The 24460-nt window shown below is 46.9% G+C and overlaps 1 protein-coding gene across 3 annotated transcripts in view; it reads right to left on the bottom strand.

Moving 5' to 3' along the window:
* Positions 1 to 10110: 10110 nt before the first annotated feature.
* OSBP2 (oxysterol binding protein 2) overlaps positions 10111 to 24460 on the bottom strand; it is a 119496-nt gene continuing 105146 nt past the window's right edge. For 2 of the 3 annotated variants that reach the window (XM_070475580.1, XM_070475582.1), the window contains 11 exons: positions 24065 to 24257; positions 23518 to 23635; positions 22415 to 22463; positions 22111 to 22257; positions 21109 to 21354; positions 19066 to 19186; positions 18723 to 18826; positions 18553 to 18648; positions 18288 to 18472; positions 11799 to 12025; positions 10111 to 11621 (listed from right to left, as the gene is read on the bottom strand). In XM_070475580.1, the coding sequence (XP_070331681.1) occupies positions 11476 to 11621; positions 11799 to 12025; positions 18288 to 18472; positions 18553 to 18648; positions 18723 to 18826; positions 19066 to 19186; positions 21109 to 21354; positions 22111 to 22257; positions 22415 to 22463; positions 23518 to 23635; positions 24065 to 24257 (1632 nt within the window). In that variant the 3' untranslated portion in view covers positions 10111 to 11475. The remainder of the gene's footprint in view (positions 11622 to 11798; positions 12026 to 18287; positions 18473 to 18552; positions 18649 to 18722; positions 18827 to 19065; positions 19187 to 21108; positions 21355 to 22110; positions 22258 to 22414; positions 22464 to 23517; positions 23636 to 24064; positions 24258 to 24460) is intronic. The other variant, XM_070475581.1, reaches the window with a different exon arrangement.

The raw sequence follows: 24460 nt of genomic DNA, 5'->3' as shown, positions 1-24460 counted from the left end.
ATGAATGTTGAGCTTTAAACCAACTTTTTCACTCTCCTCTTTCACTTTCATCAAGAGGCTCTTTAGTTCTTCTTCGCTTTCTACCTTAAGGGTGGTGTCATCTGCATATCTGAGGTTATTGATATTTCCCCCAGCAATCTTGATTCCAGCTTGTGCTTCATCCAGCTGGACATTTTGCATGATGTACTCTGTATATAAATTAAATAAGCAGGGTGTCAATATGCAGCCTTGACCTACTCCTTTCCCGATTTGGAACCAGTCTGTTGTTCGATGTCCACTTCTAACTGTTGCTGCTTGACCTGCATACAGATTCTCATGAGGCAGGTCAGGTGGTCTGGTATTCCCATCTCTTGAAGAATTTTCCATAGTTTGTTGTGATCCACACAGTCAGAGGCTTTGGCATAGTCAATAAAGCAGAAGTAGATATTTTTCTGGAACTCTCTTGCTTTTTCAGTGATCCAGTGGATGTTGGCAATTTGATCTCTAGTTCCTCTGCCTTTTCTAAATACAGCTTGAACATCGGGAAGTTCACAGTTCATGTACTATTGAAGCCTTGGAGAATCCAAGCCTTGGTTTGGAGAATTTTGAGCATTACTTTGCTAGCATGTAAGATGAGTGCAGTTGTGTGGTAGTTTGAACATTCTTTGGCATTGCCCTTCTTTGGGATTGGAATGAAAACTTACCTTTCCTAGTCCTGTGGCCACTGCTGAGTTTTCCAGATTTGCTGGCATATTGAGTGCAGCACTTTCACAGCATCATCCTTAAGGATTTGAAATAGCTCAACTGCAATTACATCACCTTCACTGGCTTTGTTCATAGTGATGCTTCCTAAGGCCCACTTGATTTTTGTATTCCAGGATGTCTGGCTCTAGATGAGTGATCACACCATCATGGTTATCTGGGTCATGAAGATATTTTTTGTATAGTTTTTCTGTGTATTCTTGCTACCTCTTCTTAATATCTTCTGCTTCTGTTAGGTCCAAACCATTTCTGCCCTTTATTGTGCCCATCTTTGCATGAAATGTTCCTTTGGTATTATTGTGGAATCTGGAGTTGCCAAAACACCTCAAAGGACACTCAAAACAGTGGACTACATTTTATTAACGCCAGCGGGTCCAAGGGGTATCAGTTCCCAACAAGGATCCTGATGTATTTGAGAGGTCCAGTTTTATACCCCCCACTACATGATTGGTTACATGTTAATAATCTTTTTGTTGTTATGACTGAGTTTTACAACAAGTAGGTGCTAGGAGAACAAACAATTAAGTTTAAAGGGGGGGGAACGATGATTATACATCAAGGGGGGATGTTTCCATGGTTAATCTAACAGGGGAAGCCTGACCTCAACTACAGTCTCCATTTGCCAGCTGTAGGAAGGGAGGTCTCCAGGAAACCTGGTTTTCACTAGCAACGGTTTCCTCACTCTTGGGTAGGGTTCAGGCCCAGTTCACATCCTGTCTTTAAGATGGATGAGAGGCTTCAGGATGGAGTCTCGCCTGCTTTCCTCACACTGGCCCTGACAGTATCTCTGATTCTCTTGAAGAGAGCTCTAGTCTTTCCCATTCTGTTGTTTGCATTGATCTGTTTCTTTGCATTGATCACTGAGGAAGGCTTTCTTATCTCTCCTTGCTATTCTTTGGAACTCTTCATTCAAATAAATTGGTATGTCTTTCCTTTTCTCCTTTGCCTTTAGCTTTTTTCTATTGTCAGCTATTTGTAAGGGCTCTTTAGACAACCATTTTGCCTTTTTGCATTTCTTTTTCTTGGGATGGTCTTGATCACTGCCTGCTGTACAGTGTCACGAATCTCTGTCCATGGTCCTTCGGGTACTCTGTCTCTCTCACACTTTACTAAGCTGTATCACACAGGAGCTCTGAGCGCTCAAGCCTTGTTAATGGCCCCGAGTGAATTCTGCTCCTCCGGAGGCCGAGAATCCCGGCATCTTTCACAGCTCAGCAGCAGCCTTTGGTAACCACAGTCCAGAACTCTGTGCTTTTCTTTGCTCTTTTTATACTTCCACCGCATTGGTTTGTATTTCTAAATACTTGTTTTGTTTTGCCTGTTTTTGAACTTAAATGCATATAATGTTCTATTTACTGTTCCGCAGTTTGCTTTCTTTTCAATATTATGTTCCAGAAATTCATTCATGTTGTTGAGTGTAGCTATAATTTATTAATTTTCACTACTGTGTAGTAGTGCTGAATATAGCAATGAAAACAAATTACATCTACCATGAAACATGAAAGTGCTAGTTGCTCAGTTGTGTCCGACTCTTTGCCACCCTGTGGACTGTAGTGCACCAGGCTCCTCTGTCCAGGAAATTGTCCAAGCAAGAATACTGGAGTGGATAGTCATTCCCTTCTCCAGGGGATCTTCCCGACCCAGGGATTGAACCTGAGTATCCTGCATTGCAGGCATACCGCAGTTTTAAAAATCCATGTCTCTATGATTGACATTTGGGTTGTTTCTAGCTTTTTGCTATTACAGTACATTTGTGGGCATTCGTGTTTATGTCTCCTGTTGCATGGATAATCCTTGGAGTACACTTGCTCCATCATGGGCCATGCCCAGATCAACTTTACTAGGTAATGCTGATTTTTTTTAAGAAGTGATTGTATCACTTTACATGCCTATTGGCACCAAGTGCTTCATTCCTGTACTTCCTCACTTACCGTTGATATTGCTTCACCTACCCTTGATATTGGTAAACTTGACTTGTTTTTTTGCAGTTTGATGGGTGTGTAGTGTTATCTCATTATGGTTTAATTTGCATTTACCTGATTTCTAATGTGGTTAAGCATCTTTTCATGTCTATTGACCATTTGGATTTCTCCTTTGGTAAACTGCTTAAGACTTTTGCTTATTTTTCTATTCTTTTGTCTTTTTATTGATTTATATTTTTGTATATTTTACATACAGGTTATAAGTTATATGTGTTGCAGAAATCTTCCATTATTTAGCATACTTTCCTTTTTATAGTCTTTTGATGAAAACTCTTAAATTTAGCTTAGACTAATTTATCAATCTTTTCTCTTTTATTGTTTGCATTTCTTGTAACTTGTTTAAGAAATTCTTTTCTATCCTAAGGTCATGAAGATATTGTTTATTCTTGTCTTCTACAATGTTTATAATTTTGTCTTTCACATGTTTGATTCATCTGAAATTGACTTCTGTACATGGTGTGAGGTAGAGCTCCAGTTCTTTCCTTCTTCCTGATTGTCCGTACACTCCTTATTGAAAAGTCTTACCTTCCTCTGTTAATTGACAGCACAGTCTCTCTTGTATATCAAATGTTCATGTATGAGTCTGTTTCTGGATTTTTATTCACTTACATTTGTTTTATCTCTATGCCAGTACCTCTTTGCCAGTATCTCTAGGCCAGTGACTTAATTATTATAGTTATACAATAAGTTTTGATATCTAATAGAGCTAGTTGTACCGCTTTTTCTGCTTCAAGAGTGTCTTGACTCTTCTTAGTCTTGTATAGTTCTATATAAGTTTTAGAATCATTTTATCAAGGTTCATGAAAAAAGCTTACAGGGGTTTCATTGGAATTGATTGTATGTCATCAGTTTGAGAAAATTGATATCTTTGTAACGCTTTCAAACCAAGAAGATGGTATAAATTTCCATTAATGTAGATCTTTCTTTAGTGTCTTTCAAGAAAGTTTTGTAATTTTCCCTTTAAAAGTCTTATATGTCTTTTGTTACTGTGTATGTACCTATGTATCCTAGGTATCTGATGATTTTTGATGCTATTGTAAATACTTTAAAAACTTCATTTCCTGGTAGTTTGTTGCTAGTGAATAAAAATGTAATTGATATTTATATATTGATTATTCTAATTTATCTTTAGATTCTTGTGGGTTTTCTATGATACATTATTTGGGAGCAATGATGATTTTGCCAGTTCTCATATATATGTTTTTATTTTTCTTGTCTTACTGTATTGACTAGGACTCCCAATACAGTGTTGAATGTAAAGGATAAAAATGGCTATCTTTTGTTTCCTATCTCACAAAGAAAGCCTTTTCTCTTTTGGTAGTTTTGTCATTAATCAGATTAAGGAAGTTTCTTTTTATAACTATTTTTAAGTGTTTTTTTTTTTTCCTTTTAAATATCACGGATGCATGTTGAATTTTATCTCAAGTGTTCTCTGCATCTGTGGAGATGACCATTCAGTGTTTAATGTGGTTAATTTTTCACAGGTTAAACTAACTTTGCACTTCTGGAGTGATTATAGGTTTTTTATATTGCTCAGTTCAGTTCAGTCACTCAGTCATGTCCAGCTCTTTGTGATCCCATGCTAGATTTGTTAATATGTTGCTTTGAATTGTACCAGCCTGTGAATGACACTAGTTTGTAATTTTTCTTTCCTAGTTGGGCTTTGGCGACCAGATTTTACTAGTCTCAAGAAATGAGTTGGGGAACATCTGTCTTGGGATAGTTTCTGTAAGGTTGGTTATTCCTTGGTCACCTGTGTCTGGAGTTTTGTGTGTTTAATGTGTAAGGCAGTTTTTTTTAACTGATTTTTTTAAATGGTTATAACACTATTTAGGTTTTTCTAATTTTTGAGTCAGTTTTTATTTTTCTAGAATTTTATCTCACTTTTCAAAGATACTGTTACAGAATTGTTCATAATACCCTTAAAATATCTGTAGCATCTCTCTGTCTTCTTTTCACTCCAGATGTTCTTTTTTGGGTTCATCCGTTATTGTCCTTGTCAGTAAACTTTGTCAGTTTTAGTTTTTCTAAGAATCAACTTCAACTTTCTTGGTCCTTTCTATTATTTTTTTTTCTCTTTCATTAAGTTCTGATCTTTATTTCCTAACTTGTCCTTTGGATTTATCCTAATGTTCATTTTCCTACTCAAATTGGATGTTTAGTTCATTATATTTTAGCCTTTGTTCTTTTATAACCTGAGCTCTTAGGCTACAAATTTCCCTCTAAATACAGCTTTATCTGTGTCCTTTAAGTTTAGGTATATAATATTTTATAATTTCTAATTGTATTTTCTGATTTTCATTTTCTTCTTTGATCCATGAGTTATTTAAAAGTATATTACTTAATGTTCAAACATGGTTCTTTTTTCGAATTATCTTTTTGTTATTTATTTTGAACTGTTTTCATTGTGATCTGAGAATGTGGTCTGTATACCAGTCCTTTGAAACTTCCTGAGGCTTTACAGCTGGTCCATGTGTGTGGCTAATATTCATAAATGTTCTATGTGCATTTCAGAAATAAGTATTTTGCATTTATGTGTAATTCTTTGTATGTGCCCATTATACCAAGTTGTTAATTGTGTTTTTTGAACCAGTGCTGATATCTTTGTCTGAGACCTCATTACTGGGTGAGTTGTGTTGAAGTCTTTGTGATTTGTCTAGTTCTCCTTTTGATTGTGTCCATTTTACTTTGAGATATTAGATACCTATGAGTTTTAGAACTTTGAATTTTACTTTTTATTATTATAAGGTGGGTATTTTATTTTCTAAAAGTTTACATCTATTAATATTTTTTGCCTTAAGGTCTCCCTTGTCGTTACATTTTAGGTGTTTATTTGTAAATAGCATACAGCTGAATTTTGTTTTTATTTTGATATTTTTTGTTCTTACCAGAGCACTTAAGTTACTTAAATTTTGTGTAATTATTATGCATTTGTTATTCACTTATCTCCATCTTCTTATTTGTAATTATTTTAAACATTTAATTGGAGGATAATTACAGTCTCGTGATGGTTTTTGCCATACATCAACATGAATCAGCCACAGGTATATGTGTTTCCCCCATACTGAATCCCCCCCACCTTCCTCCCCACCCTACCCCTCCAGGCTGACCTGGAGCCCTGGCTTTGGGCGTGCTGCCTTATGCATCCAGCTTGCATTGGTCATTTGTTTTACATATGGTAGTGTAAGTGTTTCATCATCCCACCCTCACCTTCTCCCACTGTGTCCAGAAGTCTGTTCTTTACTTCTGTGTCTCCTTTGCTGCCATGCATGTAGGATCATTGTTAGTCTTCCTAAAAATTCCATATGTATGTGTTAATATACAGTATTTGTCTTTCTCTTTCTGACTTACTTCACTCTGTATAATAGGCTCCAGTTTTATCCACCTCGTTAGGACTGACTCAAGTGCATTCCTTTTTATAGCTGAGTAATATTCCGTTGTGTATATGTACCACAACTTCATTATCCATTCATCTTCTGACAGACATCTAGGTTGCGTCCACGTCCTAGGGCTGCAGTGAACATTGAGGTATATGTGTATCTTTCATTTCTGGTTTCCTCGGGTAGGAAATACAGTGGGTCGTATGGCAGTTCTATTTCCAGTTTTTAAAGGAATCTCCACACTGTTCTCCATAATGGCTGTACCAGTTTGCATGCCCACCAGTAGTGTAAGAGAGTTCCCTTTTCTCCACCCCCTCTCCAGCATTTATTGTTGGTAGACTTTTTGATGATGGTCATTCTAACCAGCATGAGGTGATATCTCATTGTGATGTTGATTTGCATTTCTGTAATAATGAGTGATGTTGAGCATCTTTTCATGTGTTTATTAGCCATCTGAATGTCTTCTTTAGAGAAATGTCTGTCCACTTTTTGATTGGGTTGTTCGCTTTTCTGGTATTGAGCTGCTTGTATATTTTGGAGATATTATTTTCTCCCATCCTGAAGGCTGTCTTTTTACCTTATAGTTTCCTTCATTGTACAGAAGCTTTTAAGTTTAATTAGGTCGCATTTGTTTGTTTTTGTTTTTATTTCCACTACTTTGAGAGGTGGGTCATAGAGGATCTTGCTGTGACTTATGTCGGAGAGTGTTCTGTGTTTTCCTTTAAGAGTTTTATAGTTTCTGGGGTCTTGTATTTAGGTCTTTAATCCATTTTGAGTTTATTTTTGTGTATGGTGTTAAAAAGTATCCTAATTTCATTCTTTTGAGTGTAGTTGACCAGTTTTTCCAGCACTGCTTGTTGAGGAGACTTTTTTAGCCATTGTATATTTTTGCCTCCTTTGTCAAAGATAAGGTGTCCATAGATGCATGGATTTATCTCTAGACGTTCTATTTTGTTCCATTGATCTATATTTCTGTCTTTGTGCCAGTACCATACTGTCCTGATGACTGTAGCTTTGTAGTATAGTCTGAAGTCAGGAAGGTTGTTTCCTCCAGTTCCATTCTTCAAGATTACTTTGGCTATTCAAGGTCTTTTGTGTTTCCATACAAATTGTGAAATTATTTCTTCTAGTTCTGTGAAAAATGCCATTGGTAGTTAGATAGGGATGCATTGAATATCTGGATTGCTTTAGCTAGTATACTCATTTTCACTATACTGAGTCTTCCAATCTACAAACATGGTATATTTCTCCATATATTTGTGTCATCTTTGATTTCTTCCATCAGTGTTTTATAGTTTTCTGCATACAGGTCTTTTGTTTCTTTAGGTAAATTTATTTCTGAGTATTTTATTCTTTCCATTGCAATGGTGAATTGGATTGTTTCCTTAATTTCTCTTTCTTATTTTTCATTGTTCGTGTATAGGAATGCAAGGAATTTCTGTGTATTAATTTTATATCCTGCAATTTTACCATATTCATGGTTTTTCCACCCTATCTACATTTCTTTTTCCTCTTCTTTCCTTTCGATTAACTGAAAATTTCTTTCCCACATACAGTGTTCTTCCTGTATTTTAGAAATGTAATATTCCTATTTTTCTATATGTTTTACATAGTACTTAACTCATCAAAGTCTAACTCTATAAGCCATTTTATATTGCTTTAATAAGATATTTTGTTAATGTCTTTATTTCTCTTCGGTTCCTGAAATATATTTCCACTGGGAATACTTTTTCTCCTCTACTTTGGAGCAGTCACTTCACTGTCTTCTGGCTTTCTTTGGTGGTCAGAAGAAGTAAACTCTCTGATCAGTGCTCGTTGAGAGTATCCCCCACCCAGATTTGGGTCCTTTTAAAATCTTGTTTTAAAGGTCTTGCAATTTCACTATATTTTATTTAGCTATGGATGTCTTTTTATTTATTCTGACTGGGATTTGATGGAATTGACTCTCTGTATTGTATATTGGTGTTTCTTGTTAAAAAGTTGATCTTTTTAGTCGTTAACCGAGTGCTTCTGTTCCATTTTGATTAGACATACATGGGACATTTTCTCTTTATCCTCCATGTCTCATGTTTTTCACCTCTTTGTGTATCTGTGTTGTTTTCTGGATAGTTTCCACAGATTGCACTTCCATGTCATTAATATTCTCTTTGTGTGTAGTCTGCTATAAAATTATTCATTATTTTTAGTAATTTTTTAAAATTTTTGTAAGTTCTTTGTATTTTTGAATGCTTTTAAATTCATTTTCAAGCCACCTGTTACTAGAAATACATTAAACATGTTTATTTTATATTGTGTCTTGTTAATTTCACTATACTGAGGAGTTTTGTTATGTCTGATTCTGCTGTTATTTTTGTAGGCCATTGCTTATGCCTATTTGTGGTTGTATTTCCCTGTGTGTTTGGAGATGTTAATACTGTGAGCTGCTCATTTTCCTTGCAGTTGTACGTCTGGGGTTCCATAAGCCCTGGAATGAAGGAGAGAGCCTCTAGAGAGGATTTGCTTCTCTCGTGTGACTGAGGACATTGCCAGTTTGGGACCATGCTGTATTCTCTACTAGAAGTTTTCTTGGACCATTCTGATAACATTTGGGCTGTGAAGCCAAGTGAGAGTCTACTCCTGATTATACATCCTTAGATTCTTTTTCCTGCTTTGCTTACAACTGACTTTCAAGACAAGCAATTTTCCTTGCTTTTGTTGATCAGAAAGTATTGATTCCCCATCATATTGAAAGTGTAGCCTCAAGCCCAGCTTGAGGAAGAGTATCCCCTACTGGATGCTCTGTATCAGGCAGGTCCTTTGAAGCCGTGAAAACAGGCTCAGTGGCGTCAGTAACTGGCTGAGAAGCAGGCTTTAGAGCTATGATCTCCCAATTTCTACACCCTCTTAATTCTTGGCCTGAGGATTCCTTATATTTCTTCCAGCTCATAGATGCATTTAAGATGTTTTAAAGTTTTACCTAGCATGTCTAGTTTTCCACAGAGGATTATCCAGGCACCTAGTCTACCATCCAGAAGGAGAAGTCCTTCTTGAACTGGTCGGTATAATGAATGATTGACAACTAAAAACTGAACGATTTTGCCCCATTCTTGCATTTCTGTGTAAAACCAGCTTGGGCATGTGCTTACGAATTTGGAGTATCAGTTTTTTGTGTGTAGCTAGCTTTTATGTATGTTGGAGAAGGAGATGGCAGCCCATCCAGTATTCTTGCCTGGAGAATCCCGTGGACAGAGGAGCCTGGTGGGCTACAGTCCATGGGGTCTCAAGAATCAGGCATGACTGAGTGACTAAACCACCACCACCAGCTTTTGTGTGCTGTTGACATTTGGACACGTGAAGATTCTGTTCTTAAAGTCCATTCCCTCCCCTAGAAGATCCTCCTCCCCTGCCTCCTGCTCAAGCTATCCTGGGGTTGCCTCATCCCTGCCCTTCTCTCCAGTGAGAGCTGCCCCTCCTGCAGCTTGGCCAGGACTCACTGGTGCTTGCCTCCCCACAGACAGAAAGGAAGGTGCTGTGTGTGGTTGCCAGTCTTGGATCCCACAGCACTGGGGTGTTGTGATAGATGACTGGCACCTGGTTCTCACCCTCGTGGCACCCTGCCTGACTCCCTCCTCTCACCTGGAAATGCCGGCAGTGGGAGCACCACTCACTGGGCCAGACCAGTCACCCTTGGTTGGGTCCCAAGAGCTAGTGATCCAAGTTGCTTGTCGACCTGGGGCAACAAAGTGTCCCCGGTAATGGTTGTTGAGCAGCCCTAGAACTCACCAGGGCCAGTGTTCCCTTGGAGAGTGGTGAGGGCCTTGTCTTGGCCCCAGGCCAAACGGTGACTGTCTGCTGGGTGCCGCCTCCGCCCTCTGCAGCCTTCCTCCCCAGACCTTGTCCCACCAGGGCTTCTGCCCCCTTGCCCCATCCAGACCAGCGCTCCCCTGGGCCACCTGTGGGCTGTCCCCCGCTCTCCTGTGTCGGCCTTGTTTCACCCAGTCGTGGACAGATGTAGGGACAGGGCCATGGAAAACTCCAAATCCAAGGTTTTATTATTACTGGTTGGAAGGTGCTCACTCACAAACAGTTCTGCAAAGAAGAACATTGAACAGCTCTGCCACAGTCTGTGTGGGGCCGCCTGCCCACCCTCCAGTGGGCACCCTAAGGCATTTTATATGTTGGTGTTTTCACTTTTGTATTTTTATAAAAACAAAACCAGTGCTGGAGTAGAAAGTAAAACCCTGTGATGAATTTTCAGGATCAAACCAAAGTGAGAGGTTGAAATAGGAGTTCTGAGGGGCTGGGACAGTGGCCACAGGGGTCCAGTCCCATCACCCCCCTCGGTTGGCAGAAGCCACTGGGAGGGGGTTTGAGGAGAGGATGGGGCATCGCTGAGAGGAAGGCCAAACTCAGACAGGAGCAGCCTGTCTTCATCATTTTTTCACTTCTACATACCATAGAAATTTAAGCAAAATAGCTATTTTATATATATTTATATCTCATATATATAAATCAGGCAAATAAAGAGTTCAGGGGTGCTGAGATGGGGTACCCCAGAGGCGGGACGCTGGGTTCTCGGGTGCCCAGGCCACCAGCCCAGGCTGGGCCGAGGCTTGGTTCTTATTGCTGACTTGGGCGTGGTTCTGTGGCGGAAGCACCTGCAGGCCCGCCGGGCCCCTCGGGGCTGGGGAGCAGCCCAGGTGGCCGGGGCTCCACAGGGGCGGTGGTCCTCAGACCCACACGGCGGCCCCTCGGGGCCCCTTCTCAACCGTGGGTGGGGCTGCAGCTCCAGAGACTTGTGCTCTCCTGGTTCCTTTCTCGGGGGTCCTGGGCTTCGGGGGGGCCGGCAGCTTGGAGACAAAGGGCCTTTCTGTTTGAGGTGCACGGTGCCTCTGACTCTAAAGGGCGTGGCTTCCCGATGTCTTAGAGAGAAGGGGCTCTTGCCCGGACACTCGTGTGGCAAGAAAGCACACTTAGCAAGTTGCCCACCAAGTGCTGTACTGAAAGCATTTACTAAACATCTCGGCTGAAAAGAAATGGGAGAGAACTTTTTCTAAAAAACTCGGAAGTGGCTCCCTGGGAGGGGCCGGTTCCTCCCTGGGGGGCTGGCGACTGAGGCAGCCCAGGGCCTGGACCAGCCTGCCTGAGTTGTGGAAACTGGAGCTGGGGGCCCCAGTCAGTGATGAAGGGGGGTGGGCGACCCGGGGCACCTGGGGGCTTGAGAGAACCCGGGTCAGCACTTCCTCCTTCCAAGGTGAGAGCCCCAAAAAAGTGTTATTAAAAAACAGAAGGGAAAGGTGGGATGGGAGGGCCACTGAGTACTAAATTGAGTGCATTAAACAGGAGGTGGAGCAGGCTGTGCAGGCGCCTGTATTTGCAGGAGGGGGTGGTGCTCAGAAGATGTTGGGGCACATGTGCCAGTCCTGCTTTTCCTTGGCCTCCCAGTAGCCTCCCTTGTACACGCAGGCCATCTCCCCGGTCAGCGGGTCCAGCTTCTTCTCGAACCACAGCGGCACATACACTTCGGCCTCCTTCTCTGCTGGGCGGCACGGCGGGGGGCAGGGGTGGGTGCCGCGTGCACCCGGGAGCCACTCCCTGTCCCCCTCCCCGCTGCTGGGATGCCCCCGCCTCTCCCACACCCCTTCCTGCCCCCAGCTCCTCCCAGCCCCTGGGAGACCCCTGGCCTCTCCCGCCGGCCGCTCTCCCCGCGGCTCACCTTCGTCCACCCCGCAGCCGCGGCTGCAGGCCTCCAGCCGCCGGCGCCGGTTGACGCGCTGCTTCTCCTCCAGCCGCTGCTTCTCCGTGTTGGCCTCGTCCCAGTGGCCCTTCTCCATGAGCCGCTGGTCCGGCCGCAGGCGGCTGTCTGTGGGCGCCACCCCCTCCTCGTGCTCGTTGAGAGTCAGGGCCAGTTCGGAGAAGTAGTACATGTTCTCCGCGTTGTCCCTGCGCGGTCCCACGGGATGAGCAGTCAGGACACACTCGGCCACCGCGGCTTCCCCTCCTGTGCGTCCACCCGCTGAACTCCCAAACGCAGCCTGGCGGCCACCTCACCCTTTCCTTCCTGCGTTTTCCAGGCTCCACCGACCTGCATCTGCTTTGCTACCTTACACTTCTCTGGGAACTTGCCCATTTCATCTGATTTTTCATGTTATCTGCCTGAAGTGTTTTATAATGTCACACCTCCTTTAATGTGTGTGTGAAAGCATGTCCCATGCTGCTTTTTTGAAGCCTTAAAAGCAGTAGCATGTATTGCTGCTTTTTTGGACCTCAGGCGTTTTGGATTAGTCCTGATACTTCATACATTGGCCCTTACATGGCCTGCTTGTATTAATGCAACCTTCCCACCTAACCAAAAAGTAGAATCCTACAAGATCTACATGTAACCATAAGGATGACTCACCAGTCCACTCCCTTCTCTGGTAGCCACTGGCAGGTCTCCTGGGTTTATCAGTACTTTGCTTTTCTTTTAGTACAATTTTATTGCATCTTTGTGTAGCCTTACGTGTGTATGTATGTCTCTGTATGTATTTTAGTTACTTGTTTTTAAGTATAAAAAGAATGTCATGATATATATAACTTTCTGGGACTTGCTTTTTTAGACTTAATGTTCTATTACTAAGATTTAACTATATCGTATGTTGCTGTTCATTTGTTTCATCTACTGTAAATACTGCACTATGTGAATATACTGGTTACTCATCAGGTAAATTTGGGTTGTTTCATTTGTTTCCAAGTTTTTGCTTTGTAGTAATCTTACGCATGTTTCTTGTTATACACTTACAGGAATTCTCTTGAGTACCCAAAGTAGGATTTCTGGGCTGCAGAGTTTGTGATGTCCTTCTTTAGGAGGTAAGGTCACACTGCTTTCCATCATGGTCCTACCAGCTCACACTCCCACCAGTGATGTATGAGATACTGTGGATCCATATCTTCAACACTTGACATCACCAGACTTTTCATTTTTTTCAAATCAAACGATGGTAAAACTGCACATCTCATATGGTTTCGATTTGCATTTCCCTGATTACTAATGATGTTGATAATATTCATATGATGACTGGCCATGTTTCTTTTTCTGCGAAATTCTTGCTAATGACCCTTGCACTTTCCTTGCACATTTTTTTGCTTTATTAGAGGTTTTTAAGCTTTTTATTGTTTACTTTTGGCTGTGCTGGGTCTTGGTCGCTCTCGGTGCGGTAAGCAGGGGCCGCTCTCCAGGCGCGGTGCCTCTCGCTGCGTCGGTTTCTCTGGCTCTGGAGCAGTCTCCAGGATGCGAGGGCTGCAGCGGCCGCCGTTCCTGGGTGCGGGAGCACGGGCTCAGGAGTTGTCGTGCACGGACCTAGTTGCATGTCCGGGATCTTCCCAGACCAGGGATTGGACCCATGTCTCCTGCATCGGTAGGAGGATTCTTTACCACTGACTCACCAGGGAAGCCCTAGCTAGATCATCTTTATGTATTCTTTTTTAAATTATTATTTTTAATTGTAGTAGAATACATACGTATTCTTAATACGAATTGTCAGGTGTATATATTGTGATTACTTTCTCCAAGTTTATTGTCTTTTCACTTTCTTTAAATCATCTTTTAATGAGCAAAATTTCTTTTAATGAACAAGTTTAATTCACACTGTTATTGTCTTACTTAATATGTAGTTCCTTAAGTTTTAGAAGATACTCATCTGTCTTTTCTACTTAGAGTTTAACTTACTGTTTAACAGTAAGTCAGACTTAATACTTAGATTCTAAGTCCTTTATTTGGAGCTGATTTTTGTTAACAATGTGAGGGAGAGAGTCACTTACTCCTTTTCTGTACGGATAACCATTTTCTCTAGATCCTTTTAGTGGATGGTGCCATCTTTCCATGGGTAGGATAATGCCACCTTTGTTATGGAGCCAAGCTATATACATGTCCAGGGTGCTGTTTCCAGGCTCACTACTCTGTTAAACTACAGCTTCAGAATAAGTCCTGGGGTCTAGTAGGACAAGTCCTCTTTTTTCTGTTTTTCTTTAGAAATATCCTGGCCCTTTATTCTTTAATATAAATTTGAAAATCATAATATCAAGTTCCATGAATAGTTTAGTATTGGGATTTTGCTTATTTGCTGACTCTGTGTATGCTAAGTCACTTAAGTTGTATCCGACTCTTTGTGATGGTGTGGACTGTAGCCTGCTAGGCTCTCTGTCCCTGGGATTCTCCAGGCAAGGATAGTGAGGTGGCCATGCCCTCCTCCAGGGTATCTTCCCAAGTCAGGGATTGAACCCATGTCTCTCATGTCTCCTGCATTGGCATGTGGGTTCTTTACCACTGAGCCACCGGGAAAATCACTATTGGGATTTTGTTTGATTTACTGACTCTTTAGATCATGATATTTTTATCAATAGTCTTTCTACCCGTGAACATGGTATCTTTCTCCATTCATTAAGCTCTTTCTTGATATCTCAACAGAGTTTTATGCTTTTCTCTGTAGAGGTCTTGCATATATTGGAAGATTTACCACAGGGTCCTTGATATTCTTTGATATGATAATTGGCGTCTTCTCTTAAACTGTACTTTCTGGTTTTTTTCTTTTAGTGTGTAGAAATGCAACTGACTTTTGCATGTTAATCTTACGTTGAGGCACATAAGATGCTTTTTCTGTATCTGTTTAGATTAGTTAATGTAACAAATTGATTTATGGGTTTTCTAGTATAAAATCATCCTTGTGTACCCAGGATAAACTCAAAATATGATTGCAGAATGTTTTTGTTTTGTTGTTTTTAATACTGTTGGATTTTCTGATGTGTCATTTTGGGATTGTGCTTATCCATGAGTGAAAAAGGGTTTATTATTGTGTTCCTACTGCTCTTTTATCCTAATTTGGTACCAGCTATCTTATATTTGCCTCACAGTATAATATAATATTTCTTCTTTTTTCTATGGTCTGGAAGATTTTGTGTAAAATTGGGATATTTATTTATTTCTTGAAAACTTGGTAGAATTCACCAAGTGACTCGGGCTTTGTGTTTGCCCTGTAGGAATTTTTTAACCACAGCTTCAGTATCTTTAATTGTAGGACTGTTCATGCTTTTTTATTTCTAGACTCAGTTCTACAAGAAAAACTGTATTTAGAAAAAATATATTTTCTAAAAATTTGTCTTTCCAGTCTGAATTTTAATGATCTCTCTATACTTTAAATATAATAAACATAATGAAACATTAATAATACATATTTCTATATTCTCTTGATCAGTCTTGCCAGTAGTTTTCTGTTTTTTCCCTCAAAGATCTACTTTTTAAACTTTATTTTACTTCTACTATATTTTCTTTTTTCTTCCAGTGTGTATGTTGAACTTTCCCTAATTTCTTAGAATGAAAGAGACTTTATAAGCTTATATACCTATTTAAGGCAAAAATTTCCTTTGAAGCACTGCCTTTGGTACATCCAGCCAGCTTTGTTTTTTTTTTTCTCAGAAACATTTAAAACTTCCCATTCTAATTTATTATTTTCCCCATGACTTACTTAGCAACTTAATTTTTTTTCCCAAATAAGTGGGGGACTTTTTGACGTATTGTGTGTAACTTTTTATTTGTCTTATCATAGATTGTGTGCCACCTTCTGTACATTTGTTGAGGCTTTCTTTTGGGTTTAGTGCACAATTGATTTTTGCATAAATTCTGTGTATGTTTGAGAAGAAGCATGTTGTCTCTTGCAGCCATAACTATATGTATATCCTGTGGCTTTTTGCTCTCCATTTTGCTGGGTTTTGTTCCCCCATCTAACTCTCAACAAGTGAGAGGAGTGTATTGAAATCTGTCTCCATTGTGGTGGCGGGTGATCCACTTCCCCCTTTCCTGTCAGTATGTACTTTGTGTATTTTTGAGGCCCTTTCACCACATGCCTACTGTCTGCATCATGCATGCTGTTTATATCTTCTCAAAGAACTCAGTCTTTTATCATGTAGCAACTCTTCCATTCCTGATAATGCTTTTGCCTGTTTTTACTTGATAATAACATAGCTGTTATAGTTTTTTTGGTTAGTGTTTTCATGATATGTTTATCTTTTACTTTCAGTCTTTGCCCATCTTCATACTTTGGACCTTTCTTAGAAGGTGCATGCATCTGGATTTTTAAAAATTCAGTATTTTGCTTTGTAACTAGTATTTCATCTATATATTATGCTTTCTCTGTTAACTGTTTTTATTTGCCTTTCTTTTTAAAAAAATATTTTAAGTGATTTAAAAATCTTCTATCGGTCTCTGCCTTCACATCCCTTGGTGTCCTTTGTCTCCCCAAAGCCCATCGTGTTAACATCATCTACACTCTTTAATTCTGGATTATTGTGGGAATGTTTTCTCTTTTTTTCTTTGGTCTTAATGTAATTACTTCCACATACACAATCTTTTATTTCATGTAATGTACTATAGCACCTTCTGGATTTTTCCCTCCCCCTTTTAAAGTTAATGTCCAATACGGTTTTCTTTGTGGGTTTTTGTGTGCCAGAACTTTTGGGGCTGTTCACCTGAGAATTTTTTTTTTTTAAAATCACAGCCTCATATTTGAATGATAGCTCGACTGGACAAAAACTTTTACCTTCTAATTTCATTCCCATCATTACTTTGAAAATATTACTCCAACATTAGCTGTTAAAAAAATCTGATGTCAATTTGATTTTTCATTCTCTACTGAAATCTTTTCTATTGGGAAGCTATTAGAATTTTCTCCTTGGTATTAGTTTTCAGTATAGTGTGATCTAGGCAGAAGTTTTTCTTTATTTTTTGTTTCTGGAATGCTAATGGGCCCTTTAAACACAAGATCTTTCATGTCTTCATTTTTATACAGGGAAATTTATCTCCATTATTTCTTTCAACTATTTCTCTCTCCTATTTTTCTTTTTCTTCCTTTCCTTTTGGGATCTCAAGTAAGCATTAATTTTGTGGTTAATCTAGGAATTACAATATACATAGTTGACATAGTCAGAAGTTAGTGTGCATCTTGAACCTCCTCTTGGGTAGCAGAAAGGCCTTTGAAAATTTTCCTTCCAGTTAATCCTTTCTGGGGCTTCCCCGGTGGCTCAGAGGGTAAAGAATTTGCCTGCAATGAGAAAGACCTGGGTTCGATCGCTGGGTTGGGCAGATTCTCCTGGAGAAGGGAACAGCTACTCACTCCAGTATTCTGACCTGGAGAATTTCATGGACTGAGGAGTGCAGCTGTGTTTAATGTTTAGATTTTGAACTTCATAAGAGGTTCTTATTTCTTCACTGTTCATGTAGGTTTTGTTCCTCATTTCACACATCTTGGTTTTTCCATCTGGGAGTTCTGTCCTTTAGTACAGGTCTGCTGGTGGCAAAAGGAGTTGTTTGAAAATGCCTGTTTCAACTTCAGTGTGTAAAGATATTCTTGCCCTGTGTGCAACTAATTCTAATGTGGCAGTGAGTCTTTGTGCACATGGAAGATTTCATTTGACTTTTTTCAAGTTTCTGTGACATTGCCAATGAGGAGATGTCTGTCTGTCTTGTTCCTTGAAAAGTAAAGTCTTTCAAAAATCTAGCTACTTAATATTTTCTCTGATCTGGTTTCAACATTTCATTGTATAGATTTAGATGTGGAAAATTCTCTGCTGCTTTCTCCTCTGCTGGTCTCTTTCTTCTGGACTCTGGCCTGCCTGCTGGACCCTGCTCTCAAACTCGACATGCACTGCACACTCCAGGCCCCAGGGGTGTCCGTGGGGCTGCTCCCGGGACTCACTCTGGGTCCCCAGGTGGCCAGCCTTCTCACTCTAGCTTCTTGTCTTTTTCAGGGTTTCTCTCCTTATCTGAAGATTTTGATTATTTATTCTGACCTGTAGCCAGTCAGTGGGTTCATTCTATTAAACCTTTCTGTGGAGTTCTCAATTTCAGTTAACTTTATTTTTCTTTTGTAGAATTTGTTTGCTTCTCTTTGGAATCAGCTGTGCCAGCTTTTATAGTTTCCTGTTTCCTGCACTTCCTTTCATGTTTGTGTTCGTGCCTTGGACTGTGGGGACCTGTTGGATCAGACTGTTCAGTCTCTGTGTAGGACCAGCTGCTGCCTGTCACAGACTGTGTCACGCCTGACTCCAGCTAGGTGTCTGCCCCTCACACGGGGACAGAGCCCTCCCCGCACTGCTGCGTGCTTCCTGTCCGCGGCCCGCTCGCCTCCTCGTGCTCCCCCTCTCCCGCCCGCTCTTCGCCCGCAGCCCCACTCACGGCAGTGGGTACTTCTTCCACAGCAGCTTGGCCGGCAGCGTCTGGTACACGGTTTTCTGCTTCCCGTCTGAGCTGGGGCTGCTGGGGCTGCTCTGCACGATCTTAGCACACTCCATCTGTTCGTCCCAGGAGCCTGACAGCACATAGTGGGCCTTGCCCTGGCTGTCACTCACCACTCCTGTCACCTGTGGGCATCGGCAGGGCCAGTGTGGGCATGTGCCCTGCTCCGGGGTCCCCCAAGACTCGGAGAGGTGGCCGTGCTTACCTTCCGGGCCACCTCTTTGGAGAAATAGCTGTAGGGCAGGAACTTGAGCTGACACCGGTCCTGTGTCTTGTGGTTCACAATCTCAATGTCCCCTGTCTGGAGACGGAGGGGGTGGTCAGTGGCTGACACCTGCCTGGGCCAGTGGCTCCTCCCCTGGGGCACCCCCTGACCTGGTCAATCCAGAGCTTGCCCACGATGATGTTATGCACAGTCGAGGTGCTTTTCCTCCACACGTAGTGATTCCCACTGGCCTGGAATTCTAAGTGGATAGCACCTGGAACCCAGACACAGGGTCAGAGGTCATAGCCTGCCATGCTGGGTCCCAGCCAACCTGCCCCACCCACCCATGATCCTGGGGTCCTGAGGACCAGAAGCAGTATTTGTACAGGCTGGGGACAGGGCGCAGGCCAGGGGGGGATCCAGGAGGGCTGTGTGGGGGCTCGCGTTACCCTTGGAGGCCCCAGGCTCTGCCCACCCTCCCCCTCCCCCAGCGCATCTTCTGCCCCTGCTCACCTAGTGGCATGATGGAGAGGTATTTCCCCCGGAACTTGCTGGCGATAGTGATCTCCTGCCAGAGGCTCCAGCCGTGCCTGGAGAAGACGTAGTGCGCAGCGGACGGCGGGTGGTGGCTCACCTGAGACCAGGCCCACGGGTCTTGAGCATCTGTGGACCTGGCCCAGGCCCCTCCCCAGACAGCTGGGGGCAGCGCCCCATGCCCAGTGTGAATGGCTGTATGGCCGTGGGAGTCACAGATGCACAGGGGGCCCTGGACCCCCAGAAAGGAGAGCCGCACAGCAAGGGCGTGGCAGTGGGGCAGCCTGGGTGGGTGGAGGCAGGGCGGGCGCCCCACCCCTGCGGGCCTGAGCCAGGGGCCTGGGGGTCTCTACACCTTAACCTGACTTGGGCTGTGGGGCGGGGTGGCAATGGGGTGAATAAGTGAGCGTGACGGGCTCTAGGGGGCCTGCGGGCCACTCTCCAGTCACGCTGCACCTGGCCCGCAGAGGCCTCGTCTGCTGCGCTGCGTCGAGGCCGCCCCCAGCCAGCCTGGATCCTGCCCAGCCCGATGGTGGTGCCACCTGCTCAGCCCACTGGGCACCTCCACCCGTCCTCTCCTCCACCAGGCACCCTGAGCATGTCTTGATGAGGACACCACATCCACCGCATCAGCGTTTCCGCACCCGGTCCTTCTCGTCTCTGTGGCTCCTGATCTCAGGGTTGGGGTGAAGCCCCTCCTTGCGGCCACCTGGAGCGGCAGCTGTGGGCTCAGCCCTCCCCCAGAAGCTCCTAACACTCCCCACAGCGGCACCCCCTTCCTTCCACAGCCCAGACCTGCCAGCCGCCCCTGGGTGACGAGTGAGCTGCCAGGGCCCCCTCTGAAGCCCACCCCCACAAACTCAGGACGTGACCCCGCGCCCTGGAGCTCTGCTCAGCCTCCTCCTCGGGCAGATGGTCCCGTCCGTCCGGCGCTCACGCCAAATGCCTGGCCCCTCTTCTCACACTCCTCTAATCCTTAGCAAATCCTGGCTGTTCTTTATTTTTTTTCTGGCTGTTCTTTAAAACGGCATCCAGAACCCGCCCTGCCTCCAGCTCGCCTGCTCCAGCCTTACCCGCTGCACTCTCCCCATGGCAGTGCGGGGTGGGGGTTCCCCATAAAACGGCCTCCTCTCCTCCAGTGATGCCTCCACACAGAGAAAAACCAGAGGCCTCCTGCCGCCCGCTCCCCTCTCTCTGCCCTCAGCGGCTGTCTCTCCCCCAGTCTATCAGCCAAGCTGCTCCCAGACCACCCCCTTCCTAAAAGAGCCAGAACCATCCACTCACACAGTATCTATCCCCGCCCTGGCCCGAGACCCCTCAGCGCAAGCACCTCCTGGTTCATCGTGGGTTCGGATCAGCTCTGTTCAGCTCAGGCACCCTGGTCATCGCCACCTTCCCCAGCCCCCTCCTCACACCACCCCTCCGGAAGGCGCGTCTGCCCGACCTCTGACCTCCCCTGGTCGGGCTTTCCACAGGCCCACGCAGCAGGCCGAGCCCGCCTTGGAAACCAGCCACCAGGCCGCAGACTGTTGGCGTCCTGGGCCCGCGGTAGCGGCCGACACTGAGGAGACCTCAGCGGCAGCCCGACCCGGTCTGTTCTGACTGCCTTGTCCCCCCAGCACGCGGTGCGGACCGCTGCAACCACCCTTCTGCAGACGAGGGTGCCAGGGTGGGGCCTGGGGCTCCTCACCCCCAGCCTCCGCCATCGCTGACCCCAGCCCACAGGGCGCAGGCCTGCAGCTCAGCGGAGACCCCAGCCGCTCTAGGCCCCCTGGCTCCCTGACGGCACCCTGCAGAGGCCCCTGCCCCACCGCTCCTGGCCGCAAGGGGCATCCTCCCCCCGGTGCTCCTCCCACGCGGCCCCCCTGTCCCTGGAAGCCTGCTTCATGGGTACCCCGGACCTGCCCCCGACGGGAGACCCAGCTGCCTGACCTGACCTCAGGCTGATGGCTCCCGGGGTCAGTCCGTGTCCCGTTGGTCTGACCCTGACCCCCGGCCCAGCTGGAGCGGCGTGGGCCTCACCTGCTCGCAGAGGGAGCGCAGGCCCATGTCCTCGAGTCGGTCCAGCTCGAAGGTCTCACCCAGCATGGGGTTGAAGGGCTTGGCGATGCGGTGCACAGTGGTGGAGTAGGAGGACACGGAGAAGGCGGCCACGAGGCACATCTGCTCCGCCGCGCTGCAGCAGCGCGCCGCCTTATCCAGCAGCTGGTGGTACTCCAGGTCCTCCGTCAGCCGCTGCAGCATGGACAGGGGCTCGTTGAAGTTCACCTGCAGCGGGCATGGGGTCAGTCCGGGTCTGCATGGGCCGTCCACCACTCCCAGCACAGACCTGGGGTCGTCCCCACAGCCTTGCTCCTCTCCAGTCCAGGGACGTCACTGGGAGGCCCCCTGCTGCCCTGCCTCCCCACGCCCCGCCTCCGTTTTCTCCAAGTCCTCACCACGGTCCGCCCTGCGGCCCTGGCAGACCTGTCAGGTTACCTTCAGTTTCCCCTCCCAGGATGCAGGCGCCACGGCAGTGACTCCTAGGAGTCAGGGGCCGAGCGAGTGAGTGAGTGGAAGACATGGGTCCACCTCGTGTTCTGAGCTGTCGTGCAGCTTTCTGCCCTGGGTCACAGAGTGACATCAAGTCTGACCTGGAGCCCCGGCTCCCCTCTGTGGAGAGGCCGCTGGGGTCGGCAGTGCGGGGACCTCGCTGTGGTGGGGACCCAGGGCAGCCCAGCTCGGAGCGGGCAGGCCTACTTGGCCCACACCCAGCCCAGCCCTGCCATTCCCCTCCTGCCGGGGCAGGCGGCGGTCTGTGAGCCCCACATCTGATCAGCAGAGCCCTCCCAGGCTCCTTCCCAGAGTCTGAGACCTTTACCCTGGGGGAACGTCAGGAGTGCGGGTGGACTGACTCAATACTGCCTTACGTGCTCAAGTGTGCCATTAAGAAAATGACCCCAGGGCTGCGTGCACTTCCCATGGGTCATCGCTTCCCCTCCAGGCGTGAGCACAGCCCCCCTAGGGCCCCTGCCTGGCCCCTACCGGCATGGGGATCTTGGAGAGCTCCCGGCCGATGCAGTTCTTCATGATGCTCCAGAGATTAAGGCTGTAGTTGGGCTTGTCGGGGATGCGGACACGCCTCTTGACTTTGGGAGGCCCCTGGGGCACAAGTGAGGCATCATCTAGCATCTGCCAGAGAAGCAGAGTTTGCCTGTCAGCCCGTTGCTGGCGGAAGGGGCAGGCTCTGCCTGAGTTCAGGTGAAGGCACCCAGGGTGCAGGACCCCCCAGGGGCCCGAGGTCAAAGTGCCGCCTCCCTACTCCCCCGCCCAGGATCCCCTCACTCACGTTGTCTGCGGTCCATTCCACGGAGCCTGTAGTCCCTGGCTCAGCTTTTCTGTGGGAAACACAAACAAGAAGGTAAGTTGTTTACAAATCCCGAGGCCTCCTGGGGACCTGACCCCCTTCTACCCAGCCCCCTGGGCAGTCAGAATTTTAAAAAAACTGTTTCAAATACTATTGGGAAACAGAAGATGAGTTGGAAATACACTGTTGAGCCACCAGATTCCCTCGGGTAAGAGGACGGCAACCAGGCCTCTCCCTGGAAGAGCCCAGGGCAGGGAGGCAGCGAGCCACGCTGGTCCACGCAGGCAGAGCAGCCGCCACAGGATTCCACCCCTCCTGGCCTGGTTGGGTTTTGAGGGGCCTGGGATGGCTGCCTGGGGTGGGGGCAGTGGCACAGGCGTGGGTCTGGGGCTGCCAGGACGCCTGATGCGCCTGGGGTCAGGCAGGGAGCATGTGGTGGGCAGGGGGCCGCATGGCTGCCGCGGGCAGTTCTGTCGGCGTCCCCGGGACTTGGAGAGGCAGCTCCTCCCCAGGTCGAGGTCGGGGCCCCCATGCCAGCCAACACAGCCCCCCCACCCTGGCCCTCTGACCCCTTCGGTATCAGGACCTAAGGCACCCTGGCAAGGCCTGTGCCCTAACCCTGTGGAACCCGTGCTCCCTGCCCACAGCCTCGCCTCACTCTGCTCCCTCCAAGCACATCCTGCCAGCTCAGGCCGCAGGCCTGGGCGCGTCCTGGGGGCCCCAGGGACTGGCAGCCTGGCCGTCAGCTGTCCCGGCTACTACTAATGTGTATTCAGAAAGATCCTAAAAGAGCTAGCTTTTACGAGAAATGAAACAAAAGCTTCGAGATGGAGAATGAGAGGCTTCCTGTCTCTGGTCTGCTCTGGAATGCTGACAGAGAGCCCGGGACCCTGCAGCTCTGCGGCGGGCAGCGCCCTGCTCTCCGTTTAAAGTGGAATCCCCGTACAGACGTCGTCTGGGCATTTTTGATTCAAGAAGGCACGGAACCTAGCCTCAGCAAGACCAGCGCCTGGAGCAAGCCTGAAAAGAGAACCCGGGTGCAGAGCCCGAGGCGGCCGAGGAGGAGGCGCCGCCGCCGCGCCCACCTGTCCTCGCTGGGCTCGGTGATCACGGTGATGAAGGACGCCGAGTCTTCCATGGCGTCGAAGTACTCGGTGTTCTCATCCTCCTCGCTGTCCTCGCCTCTGCTGGTTAAGAGGCTTCCTAGGGGCACACACCGTCGCCACCTCCGTCAGCAGTCTCGCCTGCCCCCGCCCCCCGCCCCCGGGGCAGTCCCGAGCCCGCATCACCCACCCGAGCTGCCCTGCTCCCTTCCCCGGAACGCGCTTTCCCCTCAGCCTTCTGCTCAGGGAGCCTCCCTCTTTCCGGAAGCTTCCCCCGCTCTCCCTGGACTGAGTGGCCCAGCTTCCCTTTCCCGGGGCGCCTGTGACCTCCGAGCCCCAGGTTAGGTGAGCGGCACCTGGCGCCCGGGAAGGGCAGCCACGGGGCTCCTCTGGAGCCTGTGCCTGTCACGGGGGTGCCGGGGCGCAGGGGCGGGCAGCAGGGGCGCATGTCCGCGGGGGCCGCGGGAGCGGACCCAGCCGGCGGAGGGGGCGCCGCGGGTGCTGGGCGGGTGGACGGGCGCCCGCTCACCCTCGCTGAAGCTCTTGCTGGGGTTGGCGGCCCGGCCCGGGGCGCTGCGGAAGGCGCGCTCGAGGCTGTTGTGCTGCTTGGCCAGCTGCTCAATGGTCTCCTCCAGGTGGACGCGCTGCTCCTGCTCATACTGCAGGGCGCGCTGCCATTTCCGGCTGTGCGTCTCCGCTAGCTCCAGGAAGTCCCTGCAGGCCTGGGGGGCGAGGGGCGGCTCGTGAGCAGAGAGGGAGGCCCCGGGGCAGCCATCCCCAAAGGGCTCAGAAACACCCGCGCTGCCCCCGGTGCCTGTCGTGGGGTCAGGAGACCCCGGCTTTCTCAGAGCCAGCCTGGCGTCTGCCCTGGTTGGCAGCCCACACTTGAGACGCCCTTCGAGAGCAGCAAGCCCGGTGCTGCCAG

This window comes from Odocoileus virginianus, chromosome 12 (genome assembly GCF_023699985.2).
Source record: "Odocoileus virginianus isolate 20LAN1187 ecotype Illinois chromosome 12, Ovbor_1.2, whole genome shotgun sequence".
Classification (NCBI taxonomy): Eukaryota; Metazoa; Chordata; class Mammalia; order Artiodactyla; family Cervidae; genus Odocoileus; species Odocoileus virginianus.
The sequence above is the reverse complement of the archived record's forward strand: the minus strand, read 5'-3'. Positions and strand labels throughout refer to the sequence as shown.